The sequence below is a fragment of the Ambystoma mexicanum genome, chromosome 4p, assembly GCF_040938575.1.
Source record: "Ambystoma mexicanum isolate Mex_15411 chromosome 4p, UKY_AmexF1_1, whole genome shotgun sequence".
Taxonomy (NCBI): domain Eukaryota; kingdom Metazoa; phylum Chordata; class Amphibia; order Caudata; family Ambystomatidae; genus Ambystoma; species Ambystoma mexicanum.
Genome location: NC_090927.1, coordinates 736,823,285 through 736,838,293, shown reverse-complemented (window position 1 = coordinate 736,838,293; position 15,009 = coordinate 736,823,285). Strand labels below are relative to the sequence as shown.

The 15,009-nt window shown below is 44.2% G+C and overlaps 1 protein-coding gene across 2 annotated transcripts in view; it reads left to right on the top strand.

Moving 5' to 3' along the window:
* PHIP (pleckstrin homology domain interacting protein) overlaps window positions 1-15,009 on the top strand; it is a 2,101,228-nt gene that overhangs the window by 172,105 nt on the left and 1,914,114 nt on the right. For both annotated transcript variants that reach the window (XM_069606291.1, XM_069606290.1), the window contains exon 10: window positions 979-1,049. In XM_069606291.1, the coding sequence (XP_069462392.1) occupies window positions 979-1,049 (71 nt within the window). The remainder of the gene's footprint in view (window positions 1-978; window positions 1,050-15,009) is intronic.

The window sequence follows — 15,009 nt, the reverse complement described above, 5'->3', positions numbered from 1 at the left end:
CTGTAGTTCAAGGCACTGATGAGGGTTATGTCCCCAGGTGTAGTTTTAAGGTACCTAGAGGGGAGGATAGCTCAGTGGCAACGTGCTCGCCTTGGAAGCAAAACGACATGAAGCAACACAGGTTCGATCCCCGAGTCCGTGCTTGGAAAACTCTGGGTATTTACTGGGGTTTTCTTTTACTGGGATGGGATTTTACTGTTTTTATGAGGGTGTTTCTATTTTCAATATGATTAAACACTTATTTATTTGTATAGAACCTTGATTTGATATTTCTTTTACTTTTATACCACAGCACTACTGTTGTCTGGGTGCTTCTTTGCTAGCGCACACCCCTCTCCAGAAGAGTATAGCCTTTATAGTATAGTAAAGTGATGAAAGTATAGTAATTCAAGTAACTCACTACTGTAGTGACCGGAGTACTCGTAGACCTAAGTCACCTTTCCTCCAAACGTCTCACCCACCTTCCCCCGCTTGTATGCTAGGTGTTAAAATTGTCAGCTTGGCCAGGTTTTCAAGTGTCTGATGTGTAAAAAGAGGACTGAGGTGAGGCGCCGGAGAGCAGGGCCTCAGTGGTGTTCCCACACCTGGGGCCCGCCACCGCACGCTATGCTAAATTTAAAGGGATAGTTCATTTTTCGCTGCCAAAGGTTCTGGGACTGTCCCCATGTTGGGGGACGCCCACAAGTATGGAGGAAAGGGGACTAAGGACTATGAGTACTCAGTCACTACAGTGAGTAACTTTAATGTGTTCCTCTAGTTGCATGACTTTCGTTATGCTTCAATTGTTGAGTAGAAAAACTAACACGGATCGATCTTATATTTCAGTTTTCTCTGAAAAACTCCCATCTGAGCAAGATGTGAAACGCATTTGTAACCCTTTTGTTTTATGTGTTTATCGTGCTTTCACCATTAACGTAATCTCATTCTTTAAAAGAGGACGTCATGAGATGATGATTTTTCATGTTTGTATTGTTCTAGTCCCCGGCCAATGAAATTTACAGAACGCCCTCGACCTGGAGTCCAAATGATCTGCTCATCTTACAGTGCTGGTAAGCACACAGATCTTATTCTAATGCATGCATGCCCTGGACCTAGCCCATTTCCTCGCAGGCCAGTTTGTTTGAGGCAAATGTTTCATGTTTTTTTTACCACTTTTGACTGCAAATTTAGATTTTAGGGGGTCAGTGCTATTTAAAAAGGTGGGGGAAACAAGGGGGCTGTGCAGGATCTCACCTGCATTTTATGGGTTGAAATGTTAAAAAAAAAAAGAAAGAAGGAATAAATAGTAGGCCTGTAGCAAATTGCTGCGAGGAAACATCGTAGATTTGCATGCCATAATCAGATTGTTTTTACATTTATATTCTATATTTTCAAAAATAAAATCTACGTATGGGCATGCACTTGTGTTGAACGCTTAAGGAGTATTTATTTATACAATTCATGATAAATAGTTTAGTTGTACGATTAGTCCCCTTCAAAATTGCAAGAATATTTACCTCAGACTGTTAAGTACGTTTTTCTATAGTCCACTTAGGGTTGGACTCTTTAAGACTTCTTTTCGTTTCAAGGACCCAATGTCTAATATAGGCCTGTACTACCCAAGGTTGGTAGAATGGCAGAGCGGCCAGGCTACTCTTCGGAGGAGGAATGTGAGCTGTAAAGCAGTACAGAGAAATCAGAACATACAAAGAGAAACGTACACACGTTAAGCTATACCCAAAATACTTATTTTATATATACACAAGACAATGGGTATCAATAGAAATGCAGTTTCAATTAATAACATTAAACACACACATAATAGGATGAAATGAAGCATGTGAGTAAATCACAATATACTCCTGCAACCAGTCATGAATGACTTCAATAGGTAAGTAAGAAAGCACTTATTGAAATAACTTAGCAATTCCTTCTTGTAGGTAGTTAAATAATGGTAGAAACCAACATTAGCAAGTAACGCTGTACCACTTATTATTCAAAACTTGTAAGGCTTAAGCAGTCTTTCCCTAACTAGAAAAGCGTTCTTCAGGTTAGGTTTTGGAGAGAAATGAGCAATACCAAAGTCAATGGGTATACAGCAGTTCTGATCTTCTCTGTACATGTAAATACATTAGTTGGATTCAAAAAGGGCACAGTGACTTCGGAGAAGCCTCCCTGTAAGTGCTGAGGCTATTAGGCTTGTGTGACTGACTTTGGATGAACACCCAAACAGCAGAAACAGCACTCCAAGAACAAAGGAGCAACACAAATGGCTCACGTTAAGTTTACCAGGAGCCCCACAGTCCTAGAGAGTGATGAAGATGATGCAGCTGGGCGTCTTCACAATGCACAGATGCAGACCCAGTCTCATGTTCCTTCGTCGTGGTGACGAAAGAAGCGACTCTGGATGGGACCCTGCAGCAGTAGTCGAGAAAGGGACTTGCCAGCAAAGGTTTCTTCGTACTCCTGTGTTGGTTTGCGGTTTTGGCACCTTTTTATCAGCACCATGAGCAGATGATCTCCGCCAGTTGATCAGCACCATGAGCAGATGATCTCCGCCAGTTGGAATCTTCCTAATTACTAAGTCCTGCACTCTGGTGAGGGGAGTCTGGGGAGAGGATTCTTGTTTCTGCAGGTCCACACGGATTCTTTAGAATTCCAGCAAGATTCGATCACAGCATGATGATGCGCTCCAAGATGGTCGACGTACCCAGAGTATTTGGGTTCTGCAGCCCACGAAAGTCGCAGGACATCGGGGCACAGCTTAAATTGAAGGTGGTCTTGAGGCTAGTTGTGCCAATCAACCCAAAGGAGGAAGTTGTCCTTGGCAGTGCTTCCCTGTTGATGTGAAAATGGGGTCAGTACCACAGCAGTGCTTCTGCGGGTGCTGTAGGTGCTGCAGGGGTCTCTGGTCGTCGTCGTCTTCTTCGGATCTTCAGTTCCTGTGGTTGACTAACTTTCTGTCCCAAAAGCCTTGCCTTCTATGCAGTAACCCATTCATTCAGTCCTATGGAGCTGCCAATCACCTGGGGGTGGCTGTCCTTCCAGGACAGCCAGGCATACCCTCAGAAAAAGGCCAGCAAAGTTTTGGGCTTCTCCTTCACTTCCTGCCTCAGCAGATACACTAGAGCATTGGCGGGCTTCACAAACGAATTCCGCTGAAGGAAAAACCCGAAGACCCACCTGGAATGGTAGATGAAGGGCCAAGAACAAACGCACAAAACTAAAACGGCGAAAAAAGGTCACCCATGGGTGCTTCACTGCAGCTGCGGAAACTGCTTGCGAGTGAGTTGCACATGAATGGTAGAAAAATGTATCCACTTCCAGCTCTTTACATTTGTTTATTGCTGTAACTAAAAAGATACAGGAGCAGTGGGAAAGGGGTTACACTGTAGCCCCTCAGCACCCCACATAAGGTGGTGTGCGCTGATCCCACAAAAGAAAAGGCAAGAAAAATAATCTTGCTACCCTTGACATGTGTTTTAATGGAAAAATAGAAAGAAGTAAAACTGGAACCCCAGGGGACTCTCCAGCAGCACTGAACATAGATCTGTGTGCTGCAAAAATCTATTATATGCCTGTAGTGAAATACATGGAGGAAAGTATGACTCAATTGAATCAGAAAGAGGGGGGGGGCAGGAAGGGGGACCCTCTTTTTTTTTTTTTTTGTTTACGGGGGGGCCTGACTCAAGAGGGTGTCATATATAAAGCAAGAGACAAGAGTCAGCAGCTACCCCTGTTTAAAGACCAAGGTCAAGGTTGCAGCAGAGAACTAGGTTTAGCAAATACTAGTCATAAGCCATGGTCAGAAAAAAGTATATATAATATTTATTATTGGAACACACATTTAAAAGTTAGTAGGCCACTAAATCACACTGGGCCTTAAAAGACCTACATTAGCCCAATAGGGCAAATGTATACAAAAATATGCAAGACTCTGCATTGTAGCGAGGGTTAGTAGTAATACTTTTTGTGCAAATATTCAGTACTATTTAGAGATGATAGTACACCAATATTGTCAATACTGGTGTACTATCATCTCTAAATAGTATGGCTAATGTATGTCTCTTTTAAGGCCCAGTGTGATTTAGTGGCCTACTAACTGTTAAATGTGTGTTCCAATAATACATATTATATATACATTTTTCTGACCATGGCTTATGACTAGTATTTGCTAAATCTAGTTCTCTGCTGCAACCTTGACCATTGTCTTTAAACAGGGGTAGCTGCTGACTCTTGTCTCTTGCTTTATATATGTCTCCATTGAAGTAAAAATAAATGACAAAAGCAGTAAAACAGGGTTCCCACGTCAGAGCAAAAAAAATGAGTGATTGGAATGTTTTGATCTGGTCTCCTGAGTGAATGGATCTATTTCCCAGAGTCCAGCAAAAGTGCTGGGGGTCTCTCAGGTTGAAGGGAATTGGCACAGAAAATGGAAATTCTCCCTAACGCAGATCGTCTCGTGGTGCATACTTCTACCCTTTATCAAGTGATTTTTCTTTTTCAAGTAGATTGGGCTATGTGTTTCCTTGCTCTGTACCATTAGTGGTGCAAATCAAAATGGAAAATTGAAACCTACCTGTATGTACATTACTGTCCTAATTTTGGGATGCTTCCACAGAAAGGTAACGGGATGACTGATCTTTACATCAGACCTTTAAAAGAAATCCTCAATGCAAGTGTGGACATCTACTCACACACTTTCTCCTGCACCCTTGCTTCCATCCGCTGTCTTTGTCTGAAATCTGTGTACTGTTTGAGTTGTAAGCTGTGCATAGTTAACCATCTAGTACTTGGCTTGGATTACTACTACTTGTTTATGAAACTAATTTGGGTGTGGACTGTCTTAGGGAGAATACTCATAAATGTGCTAATTCCCTTCACCTTGGAGACCCCCAGCAACTCTGCTGGATTTTGAGGACTTGATTTATTTACCTGGAAAGAGTGAGCCTTTTTTCCCCACTCACGTATTTTGATGTTTGTTTTACACTTGTGTTCTTTGATTATGGAGTTTTAGATAACTGCATAGGCATCATCTTTTCATGTTACACAGCACCCTCAGTGCAGTGACACAGTGAGGTCTTTTAGACTTCCCAAAGGTTTAAATACCTTCTCTGAGATCAGAGCATGTACAGTGAAATTGACTTTACTAGTCTTTCCAAATTCATAGACCCACCACACACCATCTTACAATCGAAGTGCTGGAGGGGTTACATAGTATCCCCTGTGTCTAAATACTCATGTAGCAGTCAAATGCTACGCTTTCCTATTAAAAAGGCTCGGGCAGAGGTTTTACAACGAACTACCATGATTTTTCCCGACCGCGAACTCCGGGAGCTAAAAATCATGGGAGCCATGTTTTTCAAGATGTGCCTTAAGCCCCTTAAGCCCCTTTGTTTATACAGGCCCCGGCCTTCTTTTTTCACCATTTCTTTTTGGAAAAGTCCTTCTAGTGTTTTTCTGCGTGCCAAACCAGGTTTGGTCCCTTTATTCGTGTGCCTTTGGCGGGCTTCAGGACTGAAGTCCGCCCTTGGCGTCCGAGTGTCTGGGGTGGGCAGGAAGTGAGGGAGGTGCCCGAAACGCCCTGTGCTTAGTCTCCTAGGAGATCCAAATGCACTCTGGAGTGATTGGCTGGCTGACTGTCCAGCAAGGACAGCCACCCTGCTGGGTCAGGGAGAGCTAGGCTGGAATGAAAGGGAGAGAACTGTTTAAAAGGTGAGTGTCTTGGAATGGAAAGCAGAGTCGACCACTGGAACAAAAGAACCGAAGACGAGCTGGAAGAGGATGGCTGCTGCAACTCCTGGACCGTTGTTTTTCCCCGGTGAAGCCCTGCTGCAGGTCTGAATTGCCAAACTCCATTCGACGGAGAAGCTCCTTCAAGGATGGCTTCTTCCTTTGAGTTGGTGGGACCAATCAACTCATAAGACACCTGGATACCATTCTCAATGCTGGTTAGGATTAACCAGGGAGAGGGACACCAGTTTGTGTTCTTGAATCTACAGCTACTGGAACTGAAGTGACTCCATTTTGTTTGCTTTCTTCAAAGATCCTGTGCAGTGCAGGATTCCCCCGACGTCCTCCCGCTTGTCCCCACGACTGAGGGCCAGGAACAGCGAGATCTGCAAGAACAACCAGGAACCACGACTTCAGCAACATTTGTTTCTTCATATAAAGGTACTGTGCCAACCCGATTGGGAGAACGCCACTCTCGCAGTGAAAGTTCGTGAAACTTTCCCAACTTGCAAGCCTAATCAGCTTGTGACCCCACAAATGATTCTTTTTGGCCTAAACTACTTCCGAGAACCTTTGCAAAGACTTTACTGTTTGATACCAGAACTGCTTTTTCCTATCCAGAACACTAGCCCATTCACTTTGGCCTGGCCTATTGACTTGAATTGAACTCTTCTGGTGAACTAACACTATTTGCACTGCCTAGAAAGTATATTTAATCTATTCTACTTACTTTTGTCCTTTTTGCTCACTGCTAAGTAATTGAACTGCCATTTGGCTTCTATTTCAGGGGAGCTCAAACTGTCTCTAAAGCTTAGAGTTTTAAATTGTAGTGTATTGGTATATAATAATAAGTTGCCCCCTTCTAGTGAAATGTTTTCTAAATGATTGTGTAATAAATTAATACGTGTTTTACCAAGAAACCTTGAGTATAAGTGTCTACTTGAACTACTGTGATTGAAAGACCTCTGTGTAATTACTTGTACTGCTCACATTCACTCTTGAGATAAGCCTGGCTGCTCAGCTCACTACCAACAAACTTTGTGGTACCGACTGATACCAAAGGTTGGTCTTGCTTACACCTGTAGTCCTAATTGTGTATGGTGGTCCCAGAGGGTACTGCATGCAATTCTGCCTAACAGATTGGGGGTGTGGGCCCTTGTGTAATGTGTCTGCTGCCCACAACACTCCTTGCAATCAATACCTGCCTCCAATTGTTTTTCCTCCATGACTTTCATTCACATGCAAGAGAAACACAGACAACCTCCAGTTTTCTCAATATGGAGATCCACGTTTTGTACTGGTGCCATGGAGACGGGGCATATAAAAGAGAGAAAATAATCTTGCACATTCAAGCCATCTGTTTATTGGGTGTCAGTTATGGATAAAACACTAAGGGCCTGATTCATGTAACTTTTTCCTCTGGGATTGCGCCATTATAAACACTTCCATGAATCGGGCCCGAAGTCTTGCCCCTTTTGCAATTACTGCTCCTTTGGTACCCTTTGGATGGATAATGTAGAGGCCGGAATGTCGTCTGAGACAGATACTAGCTTCCTAGAGAATTGAAAGGCTGGGCCTTAAAATCAATTCAGTAATGTACACTGGCCCCACTCCAAAGCTTGCACAGGGAGAGATATCCGGTAGAGTATAAAGTCCACGCTTGCAGCCATCCTTTCCTTGCCATGGGTACCTGGGTTCTTGGGTTAAAGCCAAATTCCATCATTGTTTGAGGGGTTCTGCTGTCCCTTTTTATTGGAGCCCTAATCGGTCCTCCCTCCCCCAACCCCCTTTGGTTTTTCCTGAATCTATGACTTAGTTGTGTGGACAGAACGGCATCAACGGAAGTCCCCTTCTCACTGCAATCCTTTTATAGCATTTTAGCACCCTACATTGTTATTTTGGAGATTAGACCGATGGCTGCTGTAATTTTAGTTCCTTATGGATTGTGTCCTTCCACGGACTGCTCCTCTTAGATCTAGTTTCCTGCAGTAAAAAATCTCTAACTTTCGACAGCATGGGGTGCGATGTGGCATTGGTGTAGAGATCCCTCATTGCTCTATCCTTGAGGCCGGACATGACGCAGTTGTCTGTACAAATAACTTGCATTATGCGCCGTGTAGTCTGTTTTACTTTTCTGCATGCTTAGCACGCTTCTCGGGAACGATCTTTAATGCCTCAGAGAAATCTTTACTGGCGTACTCAAAGACCTCAAATATCCAATATGTCGATAGCCTAAATCGGGTTTAAAAAAAATTGTAAGACTGCTACACTATGATGTCACTGACGGACTCTCACAAGGATTGTCTCTGCTGCCCCTGTTCCGATTACGCCATGGCCATTTGCTGTTCATACCAAACTGGGACATCAAAGGCATTGAAATTGGCTCATAGCATTTAGCTTTGAAATTGCCCAGCACCGCCCCATTGAAGCAACTGTGTTCCAGCAGAAAAGCTGACATGGTCGACAGGTCACTGTAGAAATAAAATATAAACCTAGATAAAGATCACATTCGAGGAGCAAATCCAGACACTAGTCCTCTTCCTTGAAAAAGAAGCTCTGAAATGTATATTTGCCCGACAGACAAGTTTGTTCACCTTCCAAATACACTTTGGCAGAAAAATACGGGGGAATTCTTTCAAAAAATAGATGTCTCTGGAAAAGTGGGACTCTTCCCTGGTTCCTCCTTGAGAGGTCACAAGATAGACTAGCGAGCCCAACGTGCCCAACAAAGCTGGCAGGGTGTTGGGAGTCACTCAGTTCTCGTGCGCCCAAGAGCCTGGGATTGGTTTCGGCCTCGCAAAAACATTGAGAACCCTTGGCGAGATCAGTGTCGTTTTGGCATTGATCTTGAAGGCCCTTCGACAACCGAAGCATACTCTTAGGGAGAATTCGAATTTCTTTGCTAATTCCCTTCAACCTTAGAGACCCCACAGCTCTTTTTCTGAACTTTAGGACTGTTTTTAACCGTGTAGTGAGTGAGCCCTTTTTTCTCACACTCTCATGTATTTGGATCTGATTTGGAATAGTGTTTCCTTTGCTTTTGGAGTCTGATAAACTCAATAAGCATCTACTTTTTGTATGGTGACTCACAGCACCTTCAGTGCACTGACACAGAGAAATCCTTTTAGATTTCTCATGAGGTTTAAATACCTTTTCTCGGGTGAACTACAGTTCCCAAGAACATTAAAGTGAAATTGATGTTAGTTACCTTTTCTCTTTGTAGGTCCAGCACACCTCATCCTATGTGGAGTGCTGGGGGTTTACTTAGTAGCCCCTTTTCCTACCTGCTCATGTAACATTTTTATGCTACCCTCACTACTTTAAATGGCTGGTGGCAGTGGTTTAATTTTCCTACCATTGTGCTTTTCTACCGCAGGCTGAATCTTCAGCTGCAGTATAGCTCCCAGGAGGGACCATTGTGTCAAAATGGCCCGGTCTTCGTTTTTTTTAGAGTGACTGAGCAGCCAGACTTATCTCAAGAGGGGTCAGTGTGAGCTCTAGAGATGTAACATGGAGATTCACAGTGAAAAGTATTGAAATAACACTTATACTCAAGGTGTCTCATTAAAATAATTATTTATTAATTTTTATTAATTTACCAGTTTTAAAATAAGCTTTCTTTAGAAAGGGCCAGATGCAACGATAAAAACACTTCAAAAATACATGTTTTCAGTTGAGTAAGCAGATGGCCTTTTGGGGGTCTCTTTCTGTCTCTGTCTTTCTCTCTCTCTCGACATTGATATATCACTTTTACACTTAATGCAGTACTGAAGTCATGGGATAAGGTTGGGGGAAGGAAACAAAGGTTAGCAAGTTTCTCTGAACCGGTAAGTACTTTCACAATCCCCCAATAAAGCATAGGTTAACACTTTCCCAGCAATACAAGTAACTTATGTACCACCTATGCGGGACGGATGAACACAGAGTCAAAGGGTCAAAAGAGTCTGCAGGGAGCCAGGGAAGCCAATGTCAATTGAAAATGTCTAGGGGAGCTGAGACACTTCTGGCAGATGGCACAAAAGTCTTGCACAACCTTAAATGGAGAGTTTGTAGGAAAGAATCACTGTAGGGTCACACGCTGGAATGCATGTGAAAAGCAAAGATGCAAGCGACACTGCAAAAGGCAGCTACTGTAAGTCTCCAATTAGAGCAAGCAAGCTACACACAAGAGGTAAGTACCACTAGTTAGTACCTTAGGTCTGAAGAAAAGGGTCCAGCTGGCTTCTGTTATGGTTGCAGTTCCTGGGTTCCTGGGCCTCAGCCGCGGGGACAACAGGGACGTCTGTAGGACTCCTGCATTTCGAAGGGCGTCGGCGGCAATGGGCTTAATTCAAATCAGCGGCACTTCACGGTTTCAGCTACTAGCAAATAGCACCACCATGGTTCTTGGACACCTTGTGTGCTCCCCTTGATTCTGGGGTCCAGCACTCTCTCAAGGTGGCACAGGCTTGGGTCACCCTGCTTCGGGAGGCTCCTTCGGATCTTCCTGGAGCTTTGGTCTGACTTAAAGAGGATTCACTCGTTCCTGGGGTTCCTGTCCCCTGGCACTCGGTTCCAGCACCAGCGAAGAAGTACAGCCAGCAAGGAGAGGGGTTCCAGTCAAGTTCGTCTTGGGAGTCAGTTGGTCCCACCAACCCAAGGGAAGAAGTTGTCTTTTACGGGCTTCTCTAGTCGATACAAAATTTGGAGTTTCAGCACCGCAGCAGTGCTTCACTGGGCAAACCAATGGTCCAGGACGGTGCAGCAAGCTTCTCTTCCAGTTTTTCTTCGGTTCCTTCGTCCATTGGTTGACTCTGCCTTCCTTGCAAAAGATTTCACCTTTTATGCAAGATGTTCCCATTAATTGACAGCCTAGCACACAGCAGGGTGGCTGCCCTCCAAGGACTGCCAGCTGGTCAATCACCTTTGGGGGAATTCCTGTAACCAATGAGACTAAGCACAGGCCATTTCAGGCGCCTCCCTTGCTTCCTGCCCTGCCAGACACGCGGGAGCCAGAGGCGGGTTTCAGCACTGAAGCACGCCAAAGACAATACTAACTAAGGGACCAAACCTGGTTTGGCACGCAGAGTAAATCTCAAGAAGCACCTTTCCAACACGAAATGGCGAAAAAAGAAGACGGGGTCATTTTGACAAAATGGCCACCCATGGGTGTTATACTGCGGTAAAAACACACAAAGGTAGGAAAAAGTAAACCACTGCCACCAGCCATTAATTGTAGAATGTGGCCTTACAGTGATTTCTTTATTAAAATTTTTTTTAAAAAAATCTAACGTTGCGCAAGACATTTACCTATCTTCAAGAAGTGCCTCCACTCCCCTAGACTTTGCTCAAATGACATTAACATTGGCTGTCCTGGCTCCCTGCAGACTCTTCTTACCGTCTGGCTTTGTGTTTAACTGTCCCTCCAAAAAGTCATACATACCTTTCTTGTATTGCTGGGAAAGGGTTAACATTCATTGCATTGGGGGGAGTCCCTCTTTGTAAGGGCAGGAGCCCCGAAAAAGCCATAGCTGCAGGAGCAGCTATACCTCAACTGAAGCCGCCGATACGAAAGCGCAAACAGTTGATCAGGCCAACTGCACCCAGATTGCCTGTGCCTGAAGCTGGCTATTTGGGTTGAGACTCCCGCTCTGCCTCCCCCGCTGCCCAATACCATGTGGAATTGCAACTCTGCAGTCTGAGAGTCCCTTGCTTTACCCAAGCTGGCCACCACACCTAAGAGCCTTGGTTATTTTGTTTAGTCAGGTTGCATGGCAACCAGTACACCCAAGGCCTTATAGCCTATCGGGGGCTCCAGAAGGTGGAAGCGTGCCCCTACGCCTTAGGCCCCTAGCACAAGTCGGTGCCGCAAGGGCAGCAGGGCGCTACTCCCTGGCCTATTCGCCACACTTGGACATTATCTGCGCTATTCTTCCAGCCCAACTCTACTCGCTAAAATCTGCCAGTTTGGACCATAGACACTGAATTCCTGCCCACCATCTAAGCCGGCCTGACCCACGACTAGACCATGTACTGTACCCTGAGGGCACTCACTATGTATGGTAAGAAGCCCGTGCCCCGCTACAGCGATCTAGCTAGCTTTGTATTCCACTGTGTTTTAAATATGTCTGCTAACTATTGCCTACATTACCCGTTAACTACTGTAACTTGTTACTGCCTTGTCATCACAGTATATAGCAGGCAGCTTGCATAATACTGCACCCATAGCCTGTTAATTGCCACTGCCAAGCTTTATGCAGATACCTTTTTATTATCACCATGATTTTATTGTACAACTGTATTTCTTCTGCTTTACCGGACATACCCAACGCTTAGCGGCGGGTATCCACACTCTCAGGCTATTATTGAGGCTCGCAGCACTTAACATACCTGTATCTAAGACCTGTATTTATCTTTGTTGTACTGCATGCTCTACTTTTTCGATCCATGCGAGAATCCCCTCTCCCTGGCGCCCTTACTCACGTGTACACCTACTAGCTAAGTTGCCTAGTTCCACGCTCCCTCTCGTGCTCCCTGCCCGACACACTTGCCTCCTTCAAATTGGCTGACCATGAACTGGACCCCCTACCCTGGCAAGTCGGCAACCCAACTAGGTGTATCCACCTCCCCCGACTTACCCAGGCCTCAGCTTGAGTACCCCAGCCCTGGATTAGCCTGGACTTACTGCATCTACCTTGTGCATAACCACATCAATACCACCCTCGTAGTCATCACCATCTACTGCTGCCCCGCCTTTATCTCCAAAGCCCATGTACTCCCGTCACTCTACAAGGACTATCAACTACTAGCGCTACTCTTTCACCTATTGAATGGATAACGAAATTTGCATCCCGGCCTACTCCCAACATCCCTTGCCCACTTGGCATAAGGAACCTCAGACTCGGATCGAGAGAAACAATGACCCCAGACTCCCACCTAAACACAGATCATGACAAAAAATCCTCATAGGATGCACAAAAAGCTACCCAATTACAAAACTTCCAAAGACAAACATTGCAGAGATGTGCAGCCGCACGCTCAGTCCTGACCGACTACCCAATACTACCCACAAACCAGCTTTGGTTCATTTCAAATTGGACTCATCACAATCTAAGTGCCAACCCCTCAAGTGTGCACTCATCAATGCGAGATCACTCGATGCCCATGCACTGGACATTGCTGACCTTATCCTCACCAACAATCTATATCTCCTAGCAGTTTCCCAAACTTGGTTGCACGCGGCAGCTGGGCCTCCTCTGTCACTAGCCATTCCCGACAACTTTCATCTTAAGGACAGACTGGGAAACTACCAGAGGAGGGAGTGTAGCACGTCAAAAAACAACCGGGCATCAGAGATTCACCCAGCTACCCTTCTGAGGAGAACTCCTCACAGTAAAAATACCCCTCCTCCAAAACCACCTTGACCGTACATATCCTTTACTGTCCACCTGGTTCTGTATCCGCACTAGAAGAAATGATCACACTACTTCTTACTAACCATGTCAAACCCGAGTCTAAAATTATCCTTCTAGGTGACCTCAACCTGGTCCTCAATGACCCCAACAACCCCAATGCCATGGTACTAGCCAATACCATTACAGAACTTTCTGAATCGCATCACAACTTGTTTAGTTTCCCAATGGTAGCTATAATATCTGTACAGGACCATAGGGGTTGCATGCCCAGAGTTCGCTTTGGTTCAGTGCCTTTTAGCACTTTAAAACGCTCAGGCAAGTGGTATTTATCCTTTCTGAAGCATGACCATTTCTCAGCAGAAATTACCGACTCCACATCAGTAGTAGAGGATGAGGTTAATGTATGCAAAAACGACCACACATGCCTTGTGTTTTTGGCTACTTTTACAATGTGTGTAAGACAAGCTGGTGCAAACTGTGATTTCTTCTGCTTTTGTGTTATTTTTACTTGTGAACATTTTCATTTACGTCCAAGGTCTACTAAGAAAGCCATTTCATAAGGTTTTCTGCTCGTTATTTGGCCATATTGTTCATTGCCCTTCTTCCTGCCTTCTCAGGTCAGGAAATATCTTGTATGGAAATCCTTTTCCCGGAGAAAGCTGTGGCTTGTGCGAGCTAAGGAGGGGTGTCTGTGTGTGTGTCCGATATTGGCACGGTCTAGTCCAAATCTACATCTCTCGTGCCAGACTCTGGCTAAGTGTGCAGTCAGCTGCACACTGCTTCTTGGAGCTGGGCAATGTTGCTGGAGGACCTTTCAGGCTGTAAAACAGCCTCTATTAATTTTTTTAATTTTATTTTATTGTTGTTGGTTCAATTAAAACCTTTAACAAAGTTAAGAAATACATTACAAAAAATATACAATACATTACATCCACAAAAAGAACTTCCAATCCAACCGCATGAAGAAAACCAAAAAGACAAAAGGAGGGATAAGAATTTGATTTAAGAGAACGATCAATACATATTAAAAGCCAATTCAGTACTATGCTTTTATAACAATTTAAAATTATTAAAAGATCATATAAATAAAATCTAATATATCCAATTTCAAAATACCAATGAACCCCACCACGTCAACCACATCTGATGTTAAAATACCTTTTGTGCATCTTTTCCAGAAACAATCTATCATCAAAGGCCTTATTGTAAAATAAAGTGATCGAAACATCTGAGACAAGTTGTTTGAACCATAGGAAATTCAAGAATCAAATGATATAAAGTCTCAATTTGTTCTTTACAATATCTGCAAACAATGTCTTCAGATGATGTTATCTTATATTTGCATGAGATCTCAATAGTCCTATTGCAGTTCCACCTGAATCTCAAAGATCCTTGCGCTTCCTTTCCAGGATAGATTCAAAGAAATGGAGCAAGAACTCAAAGGTTCTTATGATCCTTTCCTTGGCCAAATGAGCTAAAGAAACGAAGCTGTGCATTTTGTCCGTTGTTGCTTGCCAGTCCCATCGTTCCAAAAGCAAATTGGTGTGATTAGGCCGATTTTAACATCCGTTCTACTCGGTTAGATACAATATCAATCAATAACTTATCACACGCAGCGTAAAATTTGAGTCATTGCCATGCCCATTCCAGATTCAGATTGAAAAAGCACTCCCATCTTCGTAAATACCTTCCTACTCAAGCTCTTCGCTCCTCAACATCCAACTCCTGATCAGTCGCTTCTCCAAGCAACGAGTTGGTGGTAGATCTTTCTTTGACTGGGGCCTGCCTCTGGAGCAGCCTCCCTGGCTCTCTGAAACTTGATGAGAACCATCTCCGGTTCTGGAAGCACCTCAAGACCTCCCTCTTTGCTTCTGCCTTCTCTCTTCCTCTCCCCTGCTGATTT